The sequence below is a fragment of the Perognathus longimembris genome, chromosome 22, assembly GCF_023159225.1.
Source record: "Perognathus longimembris pacificus isolate PPM17 chromosome 22, ASM2315922v1, whole genome shotgun sequence".
NCBI lineage: Eukaryota > Metazoa > Chordata > Mammalia > Rodentia > Heteromyidae > Perognathus > Perognathus longimembris.
The window spans coordinates 10538156-10560773 of NC_063182.1; the positions used below are offsets into that span (position 1 = coordinate 10538156).

The 22618-nt window shown below is 39.0% G+C and overlaps 1 protein-coding gene across 1 annotated transcript in view; it reads left to right on the forward strand.

Annotated features, from left to right (window-relative positions):
- Positions 1–22618, forward strand: part of Scamp1 (secretory carrier membrane protein 1) — a 75468-nt gene that overhangs the window by 37867 nt on the left and 14983 nt on the right. The window contains exons 3-6 of the mRNA XM_048331575.1: positions 4948–5046; positions 6252–6360; positions 9383–9511; positions 15628–15787. Of these exons, the coding sequence (XP_048187532.1) occupies positions 4948–5046; positions 6252–6360; positions 9383–9511; positions 15628–15787 (497 nt within the window). The remainder of the gene's footprint in view (positions 1–4947; positions 5047–6251; positions 6361–9382; positions 9512–15627; positions 15788–22618) is intronic.

The window sequence follows — 22618 nt, forward strand, 5'->3', positions numbered from 1 at the left end:
GATTTTAATGATATGGCAAGAGATCTTTCTCGAGAGTTGTACTTGGCTTGAGATGTCTAATCTGATGTGTTGTGGCTGAAAAAACAGGTAAGCCCAGAGCTAGACCGAGACCTCCTTACCATCATCTGCAAGTGTATAGACATTATGCAGCTGCTAGCGATCAGAGTAGGATCTGTCTCCAGCCTTCCTCAGCATTGCTGCAAACTTCTCTGCCCTCTGCCATGTCACGTTACTAGCTCTAACCCTACCTCCACCCTTATCTCCTAATTGGTTGTGCTTAATACTTCATTTATTTTTAAAACATCAGAGAACTGATAGTAAGGTTTCAGCTGGGTGAGCTCTCGGATCATTCCTTCTGTGTTTCTCCTCGTGTGTGCTGCTAAGCAGAATGTTAGAGACTTTAGTCATTATTTTGTTGTTGCTGTTTATTCAACTGAGTGGATCCTAAACATGTGCTTAGAACTTTAGGATTATTTGTAATTCTGCTATTAGAAATAGAGCTGTTTTTAGTTTTCTTATTAATACATACTTTTATGAATATCTTAGATTTCCTTGGGATTTTTTTTTTTTGTTATTGTTAAAAACAGCTCTTCATACCGGACATCACTGACTCTTGTCTGTAATCTTAGCTACTTTGGAAGGCTCTTGGTTCAAGCTCAGCCTGAGCAGAAAAGCTTTAGCGGTTGCCTTTCAGCCCATAGCTGTGTGAAATGGGGGTCTGTCATCCTGAGCTACACTGGAGGCCGAGGGTGGGAGGATTGTAGTGCTAGGTCAGCTCAGACAGAAAAGTTCTCAGGGTCCAGAGCCCCACAGTGGAGGATTGGACATAGTGGCGTGCACTCTAATCTTAGTGGACACCAGAAGCCTAGAGTGGTCAGATTGAGGGTCAGGTGGGTGCTCATGTAAAAAGTAAGACTCTATCCTCAAACTAACCAGCGAAAAACAGAGCTGGCAGCATGCCATAAGTTCAAACCCAGTTCTTCTGAGGTAAGCAACAAAACGTGGGATACAAATGATTTCACGGCTCTTGATGAAATAATGCCAAATTGTGCTTTAGGATTGTTAAAAAATATTTTTCTCTAATAATATAACTATTATATATGATCGGTTATATGTGTTGCTTATTTATGATTTAGATTTAATCTTGTTTATGAAATACTTTATATCATCAAAGTCCTAAACTTTTATGTAGTGATGTTTCATATTTTCATTATTTCTCCCCCCATACCCCTAATAAGTTGAAATGTTTAGAATGACTTTCTATTTATTTTTTAGTGCTAGTACTGAGGCTTGAACTCAGGGCTTGTGTGCTGTCCCTTAGCTTTCTCGAAAGCTCAAGCCTGGCACTCTGCCCCTGAGCCACAGCTCCACTTGAAGCTTTTCGGTGGTTGATTGGAGAGAGTCCCCTGTGCTTTTCCTGCCTGGGCTGTTTTTGAATCAGGATCCTACACCTCAGCCTCCCGACTAGCTAGGATTACAGGCACAATGAACAGTGCTCTTTAGAATAACTTTTTTCTATCCCAAGATCTTTTTGTTTTACTATCTCCCAGAGTCTTTATAGTTTCCTTTCCTTTTCTTTTTTTCTTTCATTTGGACTTTTTCCTGTTGAGACACAGAGATTTGATTCCCCCTGTAGCAACATTTACTTATAATCCTTTGTATTCTTACTAACTTGAAATACTTTAATTTTCATATACACCACCGTTGTGTATAAAACCATATCTCCAAATTTTGGTGGTGTTAGAGTTTAAAATTTCCTGACCCATGCCTTTAAAATTGAACGCCATTATTTTTATCCTTCTTGATAACTAGTGATGTTGAGCATCTTCTCATGCATTTCTTTGCTATTAGTTTTTTATGTTGTTTGTCCAGATTTTTAGCCTTTTTTTTTTTTTTTTTTTTGCCAGTCCTGGGGCTTGGACTCAGGGCCTGAGCACTGTCCCTGGCTTCTTTTTGCTCAAGGCTAGCACTCTGCCACTTGAGTCACAGCGCCACTTCTGGCCATTTTCTGTATATGTGGTGGCTGGGGAATCGAACCCAGGGCTTCATGTATATGAGGCAAGTGCTCTTGCCACTAGGCTATATCCCCAGCCCCATCCAATTTTTCTTTGTAAGCCTGCTTCCCCGCCCTTCCCCTTCCCTCCCCTCCCCTCCCCTCCCCTCCCTTCCCCTCTCTCCTCCCCCCCCCCCCATCTCTTTCTCTCTCTCCATCAGTCTTTTTATCCTTTTGTTTTGTTTTTGGTGCCAGTCCTGGGACTTGAACTCAGGGCTTGGGCACTGCTCCTGAGAGTTTTTGCTCAAGTCTAGTTAGTGCTCTACTACTTGATGCATAGCTCCTCTTCCAGCTTTTTGGTAGTTTATTGGAGATAAGAGTCTCTTGGGCTTTCCTGTCTTGGCTGGTTTTGAACTGCAATCCTCAGATCTCAGTCTCCTGAGTAGCTAGGATTATAGGCATACATTACTGAAGCCAGGCTTTTAACCAATTTTTTTAAATTAATAACTTGAATTTATATGGATTTGTAACAATTATGTATATATTTTGGGTAATGGTTGTATGTTATAGACATAATAACTAACTTTCCCTAGCCTCTGATTTTACCTTTTTCATTTCTGTTAAATTTCAATACAGTTGAATTTATCCAAGTTTACATAAATGATCTGTGTGTTTTCTTATCTTACTTGAGCTGATGGATACTTGAGTGCTGAGTTTCAGGCACAGTTTTCAACACTTGGCATATATCATAAGCAAATCACACATGACTTCTGGAACTCACATTTGAGAAGTTCTTGCTTGTCTTGAGTTTATAAAAGTACATTTTTCCCCATGAAAGTATTTATTTTATTTTCTTGCTTTTATTGTAATTAATTAATCTATGTTGAGTTTGTTTTTATCTGGTATGAAGTAAGGAATTTAGCTTTATTTTTCTAGTAAGAATTTATCCCTGCACCATTTATTCACTAGTAGCATTTCTCCACTCTTGTCCTGCTGACTCTGATGGACATTGTGCTTCTGTATTTGTGTGGGTTTGTTTCTGTGTTGGTTTTTTATATTTGTATATATTTCTCTCTTGTGTCTTTAACACAATTACTGTCTTCTCTGGTAAGTCCTGTTATCACAGGTCTCCCTGCTTACTTATTTTTCTTCAGAATTGTTTGACCTATCCTTAGTCCTCATTTCCCCATATGGGTTATAGAATCATCTGTATTGCAGTAATATCTTGAGTTATATGTGGCTTCCTTTCCATGGCTGCTATTAGCTGTATCAGAGTGAAATCATGCTACTTTAGCTTCGTTTTCTACCCTTATCAGTTCTGACCTTTGAACTTCTTTTTGTAGCTCTTACCTGTCTTCCTTCTTTGCTTTCTCTCATGTTATAAATACTTTTTAGTTTTGATACAACTATAGTTTGAACTCAGAGCCTCATAGCTTGCTAGGCTGTCCTACCTAGGTCATTGCCTCCAGCCCTGTGGAGTTGCTGATTTTTTTTTGGAGATGGAATTTAGCAAGTTTTTCTGCCCAGACTGGCCTTCCATCTTTGATCCTCTAGATCACAGCTTCCTGAATACCTAGGATTACAGTACCAGAAGAACCACCAGCACCCAGCTCTACCTACTTTTTTTTTTTTTTTGGCCAGTCCTGGGCCTTGGACTCAGGGCCTGAGTGCTGTCCCTGGCTTCTTCCTGCTCAAGGCTAGCACTCTGCCACCTGACCCACAGCGCCCCTTCTGGCTCTTTTCCATATATGTGGTGCTGGGGAATTGAACCGAGAGCTTCATGTGTAGAAAGAAGGCAAGCACTCTTGCCACTAGGCCATATTCCCAGCCTCTACCTACTTTTTAATTTTGCAGCATTTTTCAAAATATTGGCCATTCTCACTGGCAAAATGGAGTTTGTGCAGTTTATCATCCATTTTCCTATGTTTTCCTCTTTTCAGTGTATCTTAGATTGCAGCAACAGGTCTCCAATATGCTTTGGTGATACTGATTTTATATATATAACACATATACATATACATGCACACGTATATGCAAACATATATAATATGTAAATATAAATTAATAAAAATAAAAAATAAACATATACTCAGCCATCAGTAGCCATGAAGGACAGACAGCAACCACCACTGCCCAGGCGGGGATCCAAGGTTTTCCTCAGCAGACATCTCAGAAGTTGATTGAGCCTGAGACAGTTAGGTCTTAGCAGTTTGAAGAACAGGCAGTGGCGCTGCTGCACCTTTGGTCGTTTTCCGTTTCCCTTGCTGTCTCAGAAGCTCGCTCAGCATGGCTAATGAGCTGTGGTTGTGAAGGACGAACAATGGCCACAGCTGCCAAGCTGGTCTTGTTGGTCTCCTGGGGATGGAGGTCACCTCAGCAGACATGTCAGAAGTTGGCTCTGTGTGGCATAGGCAGCTCTCAGTGGCTGCGAAAGACGGTGGCTGCCTGGTCTTCCTCAGGTTCTTGGTGATCTAGATCCTCCCCCACAGACTTCTCAGACGTTGGCTTAGCAACTGTCTCTAAATTGGCTCAGGCTCCGTCAGCTCCCAGGAGCTGGGTGGGACAGACAGTGATGCATCACTGTTCTTGAGCCCCTGTTTTTGTGTTCGCGGGGACGGAGGTCTTCCTCAGCACACATCTTTGAGGTTGCCTCAGGCTTGTGAAGTACAAGCCATGGCCGCTGCTGTCAGTGGCCCCCGACTTGTCTTCTTGGGTTCCTGAGGATCTAACATGTTGGCTCAGCATTGCATAGTCAGCTCAGCATCCATGACGCACAGACAGTGGTGTTGAACCCAAGTTCTCTGTTAGGGAGCGGGGGCGGGGTGTGTGTGTCTGGGGTCCCAAGTCTTTCTCAGCAGACATCTAAGAAGAGACAGATCTTGGAAGATGGTGCTTTCTATTTGTTTCAGAGTTAGAACTTATGTAACGTAATTTTTTTTTCTTAATCTTTCTAGCCTCCACCAGGCAGTGTGAAAATGCCTAATGTACCCAACACACAACCAGCAATAATGAAACCAACAGAGGAACATCCAGCTTATACACAGATTGCAAAGGTTAGTTCATGTTAACAGTGGTTAATATGGGAATTTATAGTAGCAGTATTGCAAAGTAATTCCTTAAAGTTTTAAATCACTTTTAAGTCTGAATTAATTATTGTGCCACTGAATAAGTACTTACACTTCTTTGTCAGTATCTAACTTTGTCATACGCCTTATTGAATGTAGTCCATTATTATATAAATAATTGGATTTTATATATCACCCTTGGTATATAACTTTGGTGTGTACTAGTACTAGGGCTGCTATTACTGGCTGTCACTAGGCCTTTTCACTTGTGGCAACCATTCTACCACTTGAGCCATAGCTCCACTCCTGGCCTTCTGCTGAATAATTGGTGATAAAAATCTCTTAGATTTCTCTGCCCAGGCTGGCTTAGAACTGAGATCTTAGCCTCTTGAGTAGGTAGGAGAATAGATGCAAGCCACCAGCTCATAGCTGTTCTCAAAAAAATTTTGTGTGTGTGTGAGGCCTAGTGCCCTACCAATTGAGCCACAGCTTGTCTTCTGGAGGTTAATTGGAGATAAGCGTCTCATGTACTTTCCTGTCTAGACTGGCTTCAAACCATGATCCTCAGATCTCAGCTTCCTGAGTAGCTACAATTATAGGCATGAGCCACTGGTGTTTGGCTGCTCTATTCAATTTTTAATATACAATTTCATTATAGTAACAATAGAATAATAAGTATTATTGGGAGAGTGAGTTATAATGGCTAACCAGTAGGGGGAGAGGTAGAAGATGGCAGGAAAAAGCAGAGGTGAGTAGATGCCAGGTAGTTTCTTAAGTCTCTTAGTCTTGCCTCAGTGTCTTATGCCATTTAAGATACTGTAAAGGACTTTCAGTCACTGGGAGCCTTATATATCCCTTTTCTCAGAGCCAATTCAGATTTGTTTACCCTTTTCCTCAAGTGTTCCTTTGCCTTTCCTCTCTTATTTACACACGAAAGTTACTTTAATTTCACTTTTAAGCTTACTTCATGACTCTGACTACTGTTCATATGATAGGTTTCCCCTACCCTATGAACTCAGCATTCTACTGAGAGTTTTCATAACCAAAAAACAAATTTCTGAACCTATATTTTTCAATCCATTCCTATATTTGGGAATCTCATTTGCATTATACTTCTATCACAGTAGAGAGGAGTAGCAGATAAATGTTATTTTGTTCTTCTGATAACATACATATGGGAAATTTTTGTTTAGGAACATGCTTTGGCTCAAGCGGAACTTCTTAAGCGCCAAGAAGAACTGGAAAGAAAAGCTGCAGAATTAGATCGTCGAGAGCGAGAAATGCAGAATCTCAGTCAACATGGTAGTATCCAAAGAAGTTTGAAATGGAATTTCTTTTGTAGCTCTGTAGTCATTTAGTTTGTAGATAAAACCTGCCCCATTTCTTGTTCTTACAAGAAGACCGGACAGCAGATTGCCTACCTGATACTCTTTAGCCCTCTGATCTTGGCTGATTTGTATAGTGTTTTGGTAGAGATTAGAATCGTGTTGGCCTCATCACACGGAAAGTGAATGCAAACTTGATAACTTTGCTTGGGCCCAGGAGCCTTTGATCCCATTTTCTATTGAGGGTGCTTGAATGTGCCCTGCATTTGACTCTTACCTTTTTCAAACTAGCTTCACACTATCTGTCCTGCTCCTTAAAAACATATTTGCCAAAGAATGTTAGAAAAATATGTTTGAAGTGAGCCAGGCTATTTATATGATAAATAAAATAAATGAACACTGAATTTGCTATGAAATTATTCAGGCAGTGATTCTCAAAGATCACTTTAACTGTGCTTTTTGTTCTCATCTTTTCTTTTTTGATACTGGGGATTGAACCCAGGATGTTGCACTTGCTAGGCAAGTGCTCTGTCACTGAGCTACATCCCATCTACATCTCAAAGGTCATTTTAAGGGAGTATCTTAGGGGGTGCTTGCAGTCTCTGGATAAGGAGGTAAACACAGATAGGATGCCTGGGTGAGAATGAAATAACAAGGCCAGGACAAAAATATACAGAATATTATCTCAGAATGTATAGGTAGAGTCTTAGAAAGACGTGTTTATCCTGGTCATTTTCTTGCTTGCAGCCTAGAGATAGTCTCTATAGAAGGAGATACTAGAGGTGTGATTGGAATAGGTGTTTCTAAAGTACCTGTAAACTATAATCTGTCCTATTTTACTCCTTTTTTATAGCTAAAGAAACTCAAGCTCTGAGAGGTTAGATTGCCTCAGACCTCCTAGCCAGTACGTGTCTGGGCACGTCTGGCTCCAGAGCCTGTCCTTTACTGCTATTCTCTACTGCTTTTCTTTCTTTCTTCCCTTTTTTTTTTTTTGATTGATTGATTTTTTTTTTTTTTTTTTTTTGCCAGTCCTGGGCCTTGGATTCAGGGCCTGAGCACTGTGCCTGGCTTCCTTTTGCTCAAGGCTAGCACTCTGCCACTTGAGTCACAGCGTCACTTCTGGCCATTTTCTGTATATGTGGTGCTGGGGAATCGAACCAGGGCTTCAAGTATACGAGGCAAGCGCTCTTGCCACTAGGCCATATTCCCAGCTCCCCCCCCCCTTTTTTTTAAAGCATTGGAAAAGTGGCTAACATTTCTTTTTTAAAACTTCAATTCTTATAGAGAGGATAATTACATTGTTATATTCCACTACCATTGATTATTGCAATGTAACATTTTCACACACTGTTATTTCTCTGTCATGGTTTTTCTTTCTTTTTTTTGTTCTGATCCTGAGGCTTGCACTCAAGGCCTTAATACTCCCTGAGCTCTTTTGCTCAAGGCTAGTGCTCTACCACTTGAGCCACAGCACTACTTGCAGCTTTGTATGTGCCTGTGTGATTAATTAAAAATAAGAGTTTCACAGACTTTTCTGCCTGGGCTGGCTTCAAACCATGATCCTCAGATCTCAGCCTCCTGAGTAGTTAGGATTACAGGCAGGAGTCCCTAGTGCCCAGCTCTACTTTTTTTTTGGGGGGGGGGGGCCAGTCCTGGGGCTTGGACTCAGGGCCTGAGCACTGTCCCTGGTTTCTTTTTGCTCAAGGCTAGCGCTCTGACACTTGAGCCACAGCGCCCCTTCTGGCCGTTTTCTGTATATGTGGTGCTGGGGAATTGAACCCAGGGCCTCATGTATATGAGGCAAGCACTCTTGCCACTAGGCCATATCCCCAGCCCCTGTGTCCTATTTCTTTCTCCTCTGTACTAACCACTAAGATAGCTTTCAGAGAATTTTATGAAACCTGGCAAGATATCACAAAAATCTAATTCTTTCAGAATCTCCCAAACCTGATACTGTCAGAAGCAGGCTTACAAAGAAAAATTGGATGGGGCTGGGGATATAGTCGGAGCTTCATGTGTAGAAAGAAGGCAAGCACTCTTGCCACTAGGCCATATTCCCAGCCCCGACTACCATTTCTTAAATAGTAAAAAATTGGTAAAAGTGTGTAAATGATATAGAATTTTTTTCTGTGCTGAGGGTTAGACCCAGGACTTTGTACATATGGTGCAAGTGTTCTACCACTGAGCTATATATCCCCAGTCCCCAAATTTGAATACTGTAGTTAATGTAACACAGGCCACATGTTGGGGAGAATCAAAAAGTTCATCTTTTTTCCACTATAAAATTATTTTGGTCTATAAAAAGTATACAAAATTAAAAATTTTAAAGTTGTTAGATAAAATATTTAAAATTAGCCAATGACTTTTGTTGGCTTCTATACTCTGAATTAAAAAAAAAATTCCCTTTCTTACAGTTTTAAAGTTTTTTAGATATATCATTTGGGTGGTGGTGTCTTTTTCTAGATTTTGGGACTTGCAAATGATTCTTTGGTATGAGTTTAATCTTTTGTTATTGATAAAGTCAACAGTAGAAAACCTGAGGTTTTAGAAGAGTCGTCCCTCTACATGGCTTGGTATTTTTACTGAAATACTTAGGTCTCAGAAGAGAAAATTGAAGTTGAACCCTTTCCATGACTTTTCCATGACAACCAGGCTCTTGGGACTTTGAAATAAATGGTCTTGAGGCAGAGTCTCAGGGTATATTTTAGTGCTTTCTTTCTTTTTTTTTTTTTTGTTTCTAGTTTCTCTTATACATAAATGATCCCTGCCAAGTATGATATAATATGACACTGGAAAATTATTTTACCATCTATGGTTTTTGTAAAGTAACAATTCTGAGAAAATTTCTAAAACTATAAAGCTTAGCTTTCAAAGTTCTAGGAATTTAGCAATAATAATTTTGTTTTAAAATAACAGCTATTAAAATAATAGGGGTCGTTGTCAATAAAGCAAAAATTGGAGTAGAATGTATTTGTTATAACTTGTCTTTTAATTTACAGGAAGAAAAAATAATTGGCCACCTCTTCCTAGCAATTTTCCTGTGGGACCTTGTTTCTATCAGGATTTTTCAGTAGACATTCCTGTAGAATTCCAAAAGACAGTAAAGCTTATGTACTACTTGTGGATGTGTGAGTATAGAACAAATTTTTTTATTTGGAATTCATACTTTAATTTAAAAATTTAAATTGTTATTATGAAGGTGATATAGAGAGGGGTTACAGTTACATAAGCCAGGTAAAGAGTATTTTTTATATTTTTTTTGGACAATATCACCCCTTCCATTGGTCACTTCCAGTTTTTCCGTCCCATTCTACCCACAGGTTACAAAATTCCACTTTTTAAGGATTGGATATATTAAAGATAGTATGTTAAATTATAGTCTTTTTGTGTATAGGTCTTAATAATCGTATTTTCTAGAGTAAAATGTTTATTGGTGGTGCTGGGGATTGAACTCAGGGCCTTGTGCTTGCTAGGCAAGCATTCTGTACCACTTGAGCCAAGTTCCCTAATGTCATAAAATGTAGTTTGGTATAGATAAAGTCTGTGCTTTTGTTTGGACTGGTCCTAGACCATAATATTTTCAGCTTCTCCAAGATTTGGGATTAAAGAAGCATGTACCCTCATCCTTAGCTCATTTGTTGAGATAGGGTTTAACTATTTTTTTTTTTTTTGTCTGTGCTGGCCTCAAATCATGATCCTTTTATCTCTGCTTCCTTAGTAGCTGGCATCGTAGGGCTGAGCCACCGTGCTTAGTGAAATATCATATTGGAAATGACAGAATTGTAATATGTAATAGCCTATGTTCTTGGCTAGGAAAAACCTACATATTGAAAATGATTTTCTTTTGAGGCAGTAGTCTATGTCATAGATATAATAACGATCTGTTTTCCTTGAAGATCATTGTTTACCATGATTTGCTTTGAAAAACATGTGTACTATGTTTATACAAAGGAAGACCTTTGCATATGTTAAAATATGTTTAATGGGGGCTGGGGATATAGCCTAGTGGCAAAAGTGCCTACCTCGGATACACGAGGCCCTAGGTTCGATTCCCCAGCACCACATATACAGAAAACGGCCAGAAGCGGCACTGTGGTTCAAGTGGCAGAGTGCTAGCCTTGAGCGGGAAGAAGCCAGGGACAGTGCTCAGGCCCTGAGTCCAAGGCCCAGGACTGGCAAAAAAAAATAAATAAATAAAAATAAAATATGTTTAATGCATGCATATATTAAATTCTGTTAAATGTATGTGTTACGACTATTTTAGAAAATACAATATTATAAACTGTAAGTTTTTGTTTTTTGTTAGTACTAGGGTTTAAACTCTGGGGTTCTTGCTTGCTTGACATGTACTCTATTATTTGAGCCATGCCCCAACTTCTTTTTCTTTTTCTTTTTTGTATTGTTTTTATGAAGATAGGGTCTTTCTTTATGTATGGGTCACCCTGAACTTGTGATCTTTATATCTTTAACATTTTAGCTGGGATGACAAGCATGGGCTACCACACCCAGCCATTGTTCTTTCCTGGTAGCTGATGACAGATACATACCACTGTGCCATACTTGTTAAGATAGAGTATTTTGAACTTTTTTTGTCCAAGCTGGCCTTGAACTGTGATCCTCCATTTCCACTTTCCAAGTAGCTAGGATTATAGACTTGAGCCACTATACTCAGCTTGCTCTGGTTATATTTGAGGGGCTTCCTTGATTTTTGTCCAGACTTTGCTTGGACCACAGTCCTCCTCCTTAGGTTTCCCACTGAAGCTGGGATGACAGGAACATGCCGCTATGCTTAACTTAGCCTTTTCAGTTGAAATGGGGGTCTCATGACTTTTTGTTTGGCTTAGATTGCTTCCTGCATAGTTGCAATGTTAGGCACACTTCATTGCCTTGGCTTTCTCCCTGTTGACATACGGCAGCAATGATGCCATGGGGAGATGGGGGTCTTCTAACTTTTTGCTCAGACTGTTCTCAAACGGTTGGAACGCTTGGCTTCTCCCAGAGTAGCTAGGATAACAGATGTGAGACACCTGTACCTGGCCTTAAACTGTAATTTTAACATGGCTTTGAACACAATTTACTTCTTAATTTTCAAGTGGCTATGAATACTGTAATTCTTGAAAATACTTAGGACAATTGATTCAGAAGAACATTAGAATATACGTTTTGGTCTATGATGCTCATATTGCTTAGAGTATAACTATGACTCATGGAACTAAAAAATAAAGTCAGGCTGTCAGCAGGTTTGCTGTATCTACACACACTTCCCACTTACTGCTTCTTTTTTATCACAAACCGTAAGCTCAGCCTCACTGACTGTCAGTGTGTCAATGGGAAGATGGCAGTTGTGTCACAACAGTAATGGGATTTAAAATTTGTAGGGTACAGTCTTATTTTATAATTAGTTATACTCTTCTTGTCTTTTCTAAACAGATAATTTTCTCACAATCTTTTAGGAGCATCCTCCATGTAGATGAGGAGGTTTGGGGATATGAGAAATAATAACGGACAGTATTTTCCAGCTCTTAGATTTGGCTTCTTGTTGAGACTTTGCTTTACAGCATCCCCAGGGTCAGTAGCATTATATGCATTTTAATATTAGAGGTATAATTAGAGGTACATGATAACCAATTCATATATTTAATCAATGTATCTTCATATATGTGCATTTACATTTTATGTGTGTCTACTTTAAAATGGATATAAGTTGGCTGAGCATTTTAGACATAAATTATTTGACTTAACAAAAATGATATAGGAGACAGCTTGTTGGAGATTGGGGAAAATGGTTAGTTTATTAATTAAATGGTTGACTACTGTTGATGGCTTCAGAATAGACTGATAAGTTCTGAGGAGTACATAACTTTAAAATTATTTTGGAAACAATATACTTGACAATGGATTCTGTTTTGGAACAGGATTGAACAAAGTTAAAATTTACCATCAGCTTAGTAATGTATCTACATTTTAAAAGATACAGGCTGTTGTAATTGTTTGAAGGAGCAGCAACCTGTTGTTGATTTAGTGCTGGCTTATCCTTTCATACTAAAGTAATAATTGTAATTCAGTCAACATTTGTTGAAAATTTATACCTGGCATAGTATCAGTCACTTTGTATATATTATCTTAAGTCCTAATCACATCATGAAGCAGATATTACATTACTTGGTTTTGTTATACATAGGAAAACAAAAGCTTAGGAAATTTGAGTTACTTGTTCAACATTATACAAGTACCTTTAGAACTGGATCCAGCTAGTCTAGATTTCCATATTATACCACTTGCCAAAAGTACCAAAAGAAAGAAGTGGTTTCTATTAAATCAATACATTAATGATATACTTTCAGAGGTATCTGACATAAATAATTTACCCTGTACATGAACTAAGAAAATTAGAATTAACACTGAAATGAAGCATGGATTTTTGAAGTGTGTCTCTGAATTTAAAAAAGAAAAAAGGAGGCAAGCAACATTAATAAGAATGCACCAAAGAAGAGAATATGCCATTAGATGTCTATATTGTAATTCAGAACTTAGCAAAAATTATATTTATATATGGTCCAATTTTAGGTCCACTAGTACCAAATCTTGAGTGCCTGGTAAAGCAAATTGAAATTTTATATAAAAGAGAGTTCTTCATCTTGCACATCATGTAAACAAAATGGTTTAAAGATTTCTTCAGTGCTTTACTTGTCCCCAGAGTCCGAGAGTGTAGATTAAATTAAGCTGAAATTAGCAACATGGATCATGCTTTTACAATGGCATGCCATTCTATATGTGCTGACTTTTGTGTAAGTGGACAGATTGTTCATTAAATAGGCCTAGAAATAATGAAGTATAAGTAAATGATTTATTGTTCACGGTTCTTATTTACTTTGAAAACATCTAGAAACAGTTTTTGTTAACAGATTACATAAAATTAAGCAAATATTTATATCTATACCTGGGAGAATTTTTGTGTACCTTAGAACTTGTGTGAATGAATTTTGTGAATGAAGTCAGAGATAAACCTTTGAAGTTTTCTTCCTGTGAAGATTGAAACTGAAATTAGAATGTTCTTAACATTTAATAATTTTTACAGAGCCGCATATCTTTTAATAATGAACAATAATAATTTGACACAGCTCTCTTTAAAATTTTTGAAAAAGAGGCTTTTAATAAATTTATTAGTCAGCCAGCTTGTATGAGAATTAGAATTCCAATAGGTGCTGAGCACTGGTGGTTCATGCCTGTAATCCTACCTACTCAGGAGACTGAGACCTGTAGGATCATAATTCAAAGCTAGCTGAGGCAGAAAAAGTTGATCCTCTAATCTCCAATTGACTGGTGGGTCAAGTAGTCGAGCACCAGCCATGAGCAAGAAAGCTGAGTGGGAGTTTTAGGTCCTGACTTCAAGGCTCTGGTACCACCACGTACACACAAGAACTTGAACCAGGAGTAATTAAAAGTTCCAAAGAAGGGAATGGAATTTTAAAGCTGGAAGTGCTATTGTATTTCTGTAGCTAAGAAACAAGCTGATAGGGGTTAAGTGATTGTCTTAATGGTGTTACTACACCAAAATGTCTTCTCTGTGGACTGTTTCACTGGAGGGTTTGTTCATCCATAGTTAGATAAGAGCAGATTTAGAGCATCCTAGAATACGTGACTGTATCCTTTTCTACTACTTACTGATTTTGATTAAGATACTTGAATTTTTATTTTAATGTATATTGGGTTTAGATCAAAGAGGCTTTTCATTTGTCAGTTTTAATTAGTCATAGTTAATTTTCATTTTATACCATTTATAGTATTTTAGTTTACAGGAAAATTTATTTCCTAAAATAATTTCTGTTTATGACTATTATAAAAATTTATTTAAAAGTATTAAGTGTAGTAGGAAGTGTTGTTCTACAGGATCACAATGTTCTTAGAAACACTATTTAGGTTTTTGATCTGTTAGAGCGAGTGACTGTTAACATTTGAAGGGTTTGCCAAGGTTTATTTGTGTTACCTAGAGGAAACACTTGCCCCGCTGTGGAAAATGCATCATGGTATGTGTATATGTGTATGTGTTATTAATAACATCAGCTTTCTACCAAACACATTTTTTCAGGACTTTAAAAGCATTGGACTTTGTCTGGACACCAGTTGCTCATGCCTGTAATCCTGGCTACTCAGGAGACTGAGATCTGAGGATCGCAGTTCAAAGCCTGCTCAGACATGAAAGCCCATGAGACTCTTTATCTCCAATTAACCACTAAAAAGCTGAAGTTGACCTGTAATTCAAATGGTAGAACACTAGCCATGAGCCTTAGGGACAGTTCCCAGGCCAGGCCCTGAGTTCAAGCTCCCAGACCTGCCCTCTTATCCCCAATTGGAAGTCTATGTAAATGAGGTAAAGTTTCTATATGAGCTGTATCATCACTAGAAATTGCTATTCCAGTTGTATTTTTAGTCCAGTTTTCATTCTATAGTTTCATTTTCTAGAAATATTATTCTCATTAGAATAATTTCCTAATTCTCAATTCATGGCAGTCACAACTTTAATTCTTGAGTCTTGGCTTGAGATACCTGGCAGGCTCCTTCCTCAGGGAAGAAGACCTAAATTGTGCTTTTTTTGGGTTTAATTGTATAGGAAAAGATCAACTAGATTATCACCAAGAGTGAATGCAATGGGTTTAGGACTCACTTTACTATGTATTTTATTTTCAAATCAAATGTGTAAGAAACAGCAGTGCTATGAAAAATAATAAATGGAATTTTTTTTTTTTTTTTGGCCAGTCCTGGGGCTTGGACTCAGGGTCTGAGCACTGTCCCTGGCTTCCTTTTGCTCAAGGCTAGCACTCTACCTCTTGAGCCACAGCGCCACTTCTGGCCATTTCCTGTATATGTGGTGCTGGGGAATTGAACCCAGGGCCTCATGTATAGGAGGCAAGCACTCTTGCCACTAGGCCATATCCCCAGCCCTGGAAATGTTTTTAAGAAGTATATTTTTTGGCCTGAGAATGTGGCTTAGCAGTAGAGTGCTTTCCTAGCATGCATGAAGCCCTGGGTTCCATTCCTGAGTACCATGTAAATAGAAAAAGCCAGAAATGGTGCTGTGGCTCAAGTGGCAGAGTGCTGGCCTTGAGCAAAAGGAAGCTTAAGGACAGTGCCAAGGGCCTGAGTTCAAGAGCCAGGACTGGCAAGAAAAAGTGTATTTTTCCATTCATTATCAATTAAAATATGAATAAGTGGAATGTAAACATTTCTGTTTTGTTCTCCACAGTTCATGCTGTAACATTGTTTCTCAATATATTTGGATGTCTGGCGTGGTTTTGCGTTGACGCTTCAAGAGCAGTTGACTTTGGACTGAGTATCCTGTGGTTCTTGCTTTTTACTCCTTGTTCCTTTGTCTGTTGGTACAGACCACTTTACGGAGCTTTCAGGTAAAGTGTGTACTTTAAAACATACTCTTTAAAGCCAGTAAGTAACTTGTAGTGTTCCCCAAAGGGAAAACTGAAACATTCTTAGGAAAAATTATATTCATCTACAACATACCTCCTGTAAAGTTGAATGTAACATACCTGGGTATACATCGGATCATAAAATCTCATTCTTTCAATTGACAAAGGATAAATGTGAAAATCAAAGGAGGAAAGGTAAAGATCTGTAGATCTTAATTAGTTTGAAATTTATAGTTTAATGCAGTATGCTTGCTTGAAAGAAAAACTTTACTTTGCATCCCTGTTTCCCTAGTCTCTAGAATCATAAAATTTAGAAGATTTTTGCAGTTGTGTGTGTGTGTCTCCTGGGACTTGAACTTAGAGCCTGGGAGCTATCTTTTTTGCACTTCCAGCTTTTTTTGGTGGTTAATTGGAGATGAGTCGCATGTACCTTCCTTCCTCCGGCTGGCTGCAAACTGCAATCCTCAGATCTCAGGCTCCTCAGTAGCTATAATAACAAGCATAAGCCATTAGCACCTGGTTATAACCATAAATTTTTAAACCAAGGAAAAATAAACATTCAGTACTTTCACCTCGCAATCTGATGATTGCTTTCTGTGCAAATTCATTTTTAGTTTTTCCAAATGAACTATTTAGGTTATAAGATGAAGTATATTTTGCATGGTGTTTATTAATCACCAGTCAAAATTAACATTTACCTGTTGCATGTTTGTGGTAGACTAATAGATGTTAGGAGATTGTGATTCATTATCTTAGTAATTTCAGAATACTTGGTTAATTTAGCAAGTTTCTTCATTTTTCCTTATTTTTCAGGCTTTTTGTCTAGTGTACATTGGAACTTGACTGTGCAATCATTATTTCTATAGTGTACCTTGTTGGATTATTGCTTTAAGAAATGCATTGATCATGATACATTTTCTTATCAAGTGATGTATGGAATTGAAACTCCTTTGTACAACTAATGTTAACTTAAAAAATTAGAAAGAAATGAATACTGGAACTGGGCTTGATGGTACATACTAAGGAGGCTGAAGGAGGAGAACCATGAACCTAGGAGTTCTAGTTTACCCTGTGCAATAGAGTGAGGTCCTGTCTCAAAACAAAACAAGAAAAGCCACAAGCAAATAAAAAAACCCTAAAACAAAAAAATTAAAAAAAAAGAAACACTAGGAAATATTAGTGGAGATGATTGTTCTTTATAGGCAGCATTAAAATTGTGAAAACGGCCATACGCCAAGAACCAAAGTCCCAATGTCATTCTTCCCAGGAATGGAAAACTTGATCCAAAAGTGGGAGTTAATCACAATACCAGACCTCAAATTATAATACAGAGTCATAGTAACAACAGAAAGTTACTGGGCTGAGGATATGGTCTAGTGGCAAGAGTGCTTGCCTCGTATACATGAAGCCCTGGGTTCAATTCCCCAGTACCCATATGCAGAAAATGGCCACAAGTGGCACTGTGGCTCAAGTGGTAGAGTGCTAGCCTTGAGCAAAAAGAAGCTAGGGACAGTGCTCAGGCGCTGAGTCCAAGGCCCAGGACTGGCCAAAATAAATAAATAAATAAATATATGTGCCCATTGTAAAAATAAAAAAAAAAAGAAAAGAAAAAGAAATATACCCACTGCCTTACAGTATGAAACTGTAATCCCTCTCCACATCACTTTGACAATAAATAAATAAATATTTAAAAAAAGTTACTGGCCCCAAAACAGGCATGAAAGTCAAAGGAACAGGACAGGAATAAGCTCACACAACTATAGCCATCTGATCTGTAACAAACTGGAGAAAAGTCTGTTCAAGATGTGGTGGGTTGAGGTAGGTAGAGAAGATCTAGGTGAGGTGTTCCAGTAGGAAAAGGGAAGGAGAATTCAGTATATCTACACAACCTAAATAAACCACAAATGTTCAGGCAATCTACTTACCATCTAGGAGCATAGGTACAGGTTGGAAGGATGAGGGGTGAGCTGCACTGGGAGCTCATTTTTTTTTTTTATTTTTTTGGCCAGTCCTGGGCCTTGGACTCAGGGCCTGAGCACTGTCCCTGGCTTCTTCCCGCTCAAGGCTAGCACTCTGCCACTTGAGCCACAGCGCCGCTTTTGGCCGTTTTTTTTTTTTTTTTTTCTTCTGTATATGTGGTGCTGGGGAATCGAACCTAGGCCCTCGTGTATCCGAGGCAGGCACTCTTGCCAGTAGGCTATATCCCCAGCCCCTGGGAGCTCATTTTACATATCCCGTTTGCCTCTGTGACACATCCTGTATGGCAGGATTTCGCAGATCTTCTGAAGCTATGAGCGCTCCTTACTTCCAGGCATCCAGAGACTTGGTCTCCATTGTTAAATACTGTCAAGATGATGTTTCACCATGGCCTTCTGAGGTTAAGTGGAGAGACAGAATGTCTTCCACACCAGAGTAGCCTCTGCTTCACAAATCCCTGTACTGGATTAAAGGCTGGCAGGCTTGGGGCCTTTTTATTGTTGTTGTTGCTGCTGCTTCAGGCCGGGTTTTATGGACATTTTTTTTCCCCCAGCTACAATTAGTAGACAGTCAGCAGGACTGTTTATTTTACCTTGTAATAGTCTTCAACTCCCTTCACGCTGTCGAGGAGCTGAGGAAAGGCCCAGATCTCCTCGTTGCTTTTATTTCTTCTGGGTTTATGTCTCTGTAGTTTTCTGCCTCCAAATCATTTCCTTCGTGGTTCCTGGTTCTCTTCCTCTTTCTTTTCAGAATCTAGCTTCCGCTTTGTCAACAGATTCTTCCCGTTGATGGTATAAAAATGGCAGATGGGGGCTGGGAATGTGGCTTAGCTAGAGTGTTTGCCTAGCATGCATGAAGCCCTGGGTTCGATTCCTCAGCACCACATACACAGAAAAAGCCAGAAGTGGTGCTGTGGCTCAAGTGGTAGAGTGCTAGGCTTGAAGAGAAAGAAGCCAGGGACAGTGCTCAGGCCTCAAGTTCAAGCCCCAGGACTGGCAAAAATAAAAAGTAGGCAGATGCTTCTAACTAAGTCTGCCTGCCTGCAGCTTATTTGTTGAGATCTAGTCTTATTAGCTTTTGCCCAACCTCCACCTCTTAAGTAGCTAGGATTACAGGTATGTCTCCATGACAGCTTTATTAACATTTTTAACATCCATCTATAATTATCCTGATAGATAGAATTAGGAATATTTTTGTGAGGCTTTTCTTTACAAATTATTTTAACCAGGTAAAGATCACAAAGATTATGATTTCTTTGCTCATGCTAAAAAAAGAAAAAGTTATGGGCTGGGAATGTGGCTTAGTGGTAGAGTGCTTGCCTAGCATGTATGAAGCCCTGGGTTCGATTCCTCAATACCACATCAACAGCAAAAGCATGGCATTGTGGCTCAAATGGTAGAGCACTACTAGCCTTGCCTACAGAGAGGCTCAAAGACAGAGCTCAGGCTCTGAGTTCAAGTCCCAGGACTGGCAATAAAAAAAAGTTAGACTTTATCTTGAAAATCGAGCTGGGCATTGAGGACCCTGCCTGTAATCTCTGCCTTGGGGGACGTTTAGGAGGGAGGATCACGGTCTGAGGCTGGCCCTGGGTGGAAGTGGGGTTCTTATCTGAAAAATAAACTAATAAAACAAATAGGGCTAGAGTGTGGCTCAAAGTAGTAGGGTGCCTGCTAATCCAGCACCCTGAATTCTAACCTCAGTACTGCCAGAGAAAATGTAATGACTTGAGTCTAGAGACTTAGGATTTTAAACCTTCTATAACTTTTGTAGCCAAAGTAAGCTGCTAAAACACAGCTCTCTGCCTTTTATAATGTGAACTCACTTGTTACATTTCCTCCCCTTTGACAGTTGAAATAAATCTGCTTTCTTTTTTACATTTTAAGTCTGGCATTATAAATTCCTGGACTAAGTTCTTAGTTACAGCTGAATCTTTTAGAGTCTTATACATACATTATCTGGGTTTCATTGTGCAGGGACGAACCGAATATAATGCTTTAAGGGAGAAATTGAAATAACGTACTTTCGGGCTGGGATATGGCCTAGTGGCAAGAGTACTTGCCTCTTATACATGAGGCCCTGAGTTCAATTCCCCAGCACCACATATACAGAAAATGGCCAGAAGTGGCGCTGTGGCTCAAGTGGCAGAGTGCTAGCCTTGAGCAAAAAGAAGCCAGGGACAGTGCTCAGGCCCTGAGTCCAGGCCCCAGGACTGGCCAAAAAAAAAAAAAAAAAAAAAAGATGAAATAATGTACTTTCTATCATCAGTGTACTTTACCAGTGTATAACTGTGGCCTTTCATTTTACTGACAAACTCACAGGACTTTATCTGTTCTAAGCTAATCCCAGTACATGAAACTGAATGGGATTGTATAGAGAGGTTTTGGAATATGTGCTTAAAAAAAATCCAAGTTTACTATGTACCAGAATTAAGCATGGTGTTGGCCTTGTAGTATTTCTGAATGATTGTAACTTTTTTTCTTAATTTGGTATTTCCACAAGTCAGTAAGCATTACATAAATACTCCAACATAATCGGTATTTTTTTTAACAGAGAGAGCATTGTTATTGAAAAAGCAACAATAAGAAAGCTGTGTGGTACTTGTCAAGCCAAGTAAAACCTCAGAACCTTGGTTTTCTGTATATAAACCAGGACTAAGATTTATAGAATTGTAAGAGGGTATTTTCTTTTTATCTTTTATTAGCCTAATTTAATTGCTCAGATGGGCATCATTGTGATATTTATACATATGCATATCTGTTTTATATTTTCTTGATCTTTGATAAAGTATTCTACTTTCATATATTTGATTTCTCCTTTGTTTTGGTACAGGTAGATTGGCACTGGACTACCTCAGTTCTTGTTTGTTAAACATTGCATACTCATTTCTGACATTGCTTTCAGTGCTATAAACTATGTTGTCTATTTCCTGTAGTTACTACTATTCCATTCTATTATTTCACAGATTTCATCATTTTAATCGAAAAGTTAGCTGTAAGCCTGTCAAGGAAACGCCTTTTATCATTGGAATCTCAATATTGTTTTCATTTGCATTTTTTATGGTCAGAGATGTTGAATGTTTCTTTCATGTATCTATTGGCCATTTTCCTTCTGAGAAAGTATTTGTTTACAAACCTCCATGACCCATTTAATAATTGGTTAATCACTTTGGGGATTTTAAGGTCCCTTTTGTTGTGAACTTAGAAAACTTTTTTAAAAATTAATTTTTTTTTACCAAGCACCCCTGTTTTATACCTATAATCTTAGCTGTACAAGAGGCTGAGATCTGAGGATGTGATGATTATGGTTTGAAATTCGCTGGGAAAACAAATCTATGAGGTTTTTGTCTCCAATTAACCACCAGAAAGCTAGAACTGGAAGCCTGATTGATATGGTAGAGCACGAGTTGTGCAAAAGAACCCAACAAGTGAGAACTCCAGGCCCTGAATTCAAGCCCTAGTATTGGCCGTGCACAGGTGTGCACCCCAGCCCCATTTGTTGGTTGTTGTGCTTTTGTTTTGTTGGTGCTGGTCCTGGGGCTTGAACTCCACCCTGGATGCTGGTTTAGAGCTTCTTTTGCTCAAGGCTAGCACTCTACCACTTGAGTCACAGAGCTACTTCCAGCTTTTTTGGTAGTTTAGTGGAGATAAGAGTCTCACAGGCTTTTCTGTCCCAGCTGGTGCTGAACTTCAGCCTTCAAATCTCAGCCTCCTGAGCAGCTAGGATTACAGGTGTGAGCTTCTGGTACCCTGCTGTCCTATCTTCCTCCCTCCCTCCCTCCCTCCCTCCCTCCCTCCCTCCCTCCCTCCCTCCCCCACCTTCCTTTCCTCTCTCCTTCCCTCCCGCCCTCCCTCCCTCCCTCCCTCCCCCACCTTCCTTTCCTCTCTCCTTCCCTCCCGCCCTCCCTCCCTCCCTTCCTTCCTTACTTCCTTTTGCTAAGGATTGCTTTGGCTTTCTGGGCCTTTTGTGCTATCATATGAATTTATGGATTGATTTGTCTATCTCTGTGAGGTATGACATGGGGATTTTGATGAGTACCGCATTGAATTGGAAGATTTCCTTTGGTAGATAACTATTTTCACAATATTCTGCCAACCTATGAACATGGGAGGTTATTGATTAGGTTTATTTCTAGTTATCTTAAGGCTAATATGATCAGAATTGTTCTCTTAATTTCTCTCTCATCTAGCTCACTGTGTATAGTGTACAGAAAAGTTACTGATTTGGGTGTGTTGACTTTATATCTTGCAACACTGCCAAAGGTGTTTATAAGCTCTGGAAGTTTGAGAATGGTCTGTAGAGGCCTTTTGATTATAGGATCATGCCATCTGAAGAAAGTAGTATTTTTGTCTGTAAAGTTGTGCAAGCTAGGGACACAATCAGGTTTTGAAAAGGATCTTCATTGTCGAAAGCCATAAAAAAAAGTAGAGACAGAGAAATTTGATTTTGAAATTCACAGATTTTTCCATGACTTTGAAGCCCACCTGAAGGAGGTATGAAGAATCTAGGTTATCGTGGGGTTGAGAAGCCAAGGAGAAGAGAAATCAGTGATCCACTAGTCTTTCAAGATTTTTGTTACCGAAGGAACAAAGGGAGATAGGAAGCCAGTGGAAGTGATGAAGACTCACCAGAGAATAGTAGAAGCTGAAGTGGCTGCTCCATATATAAGAAATAAGTTACAGGTTTCTATGCAAGTATTAGCTGTGAGAGGACAGGTACTATCTGTTCACAGGGTAGTAGGAGCCAGGTTTCCAGTCATATCTGTGAGCATCATAATGGGTGCTTAGGGAATTAATTGTATTACTCTGGCTTGTGTTTTCTTCTATGATAGAGTTTTAT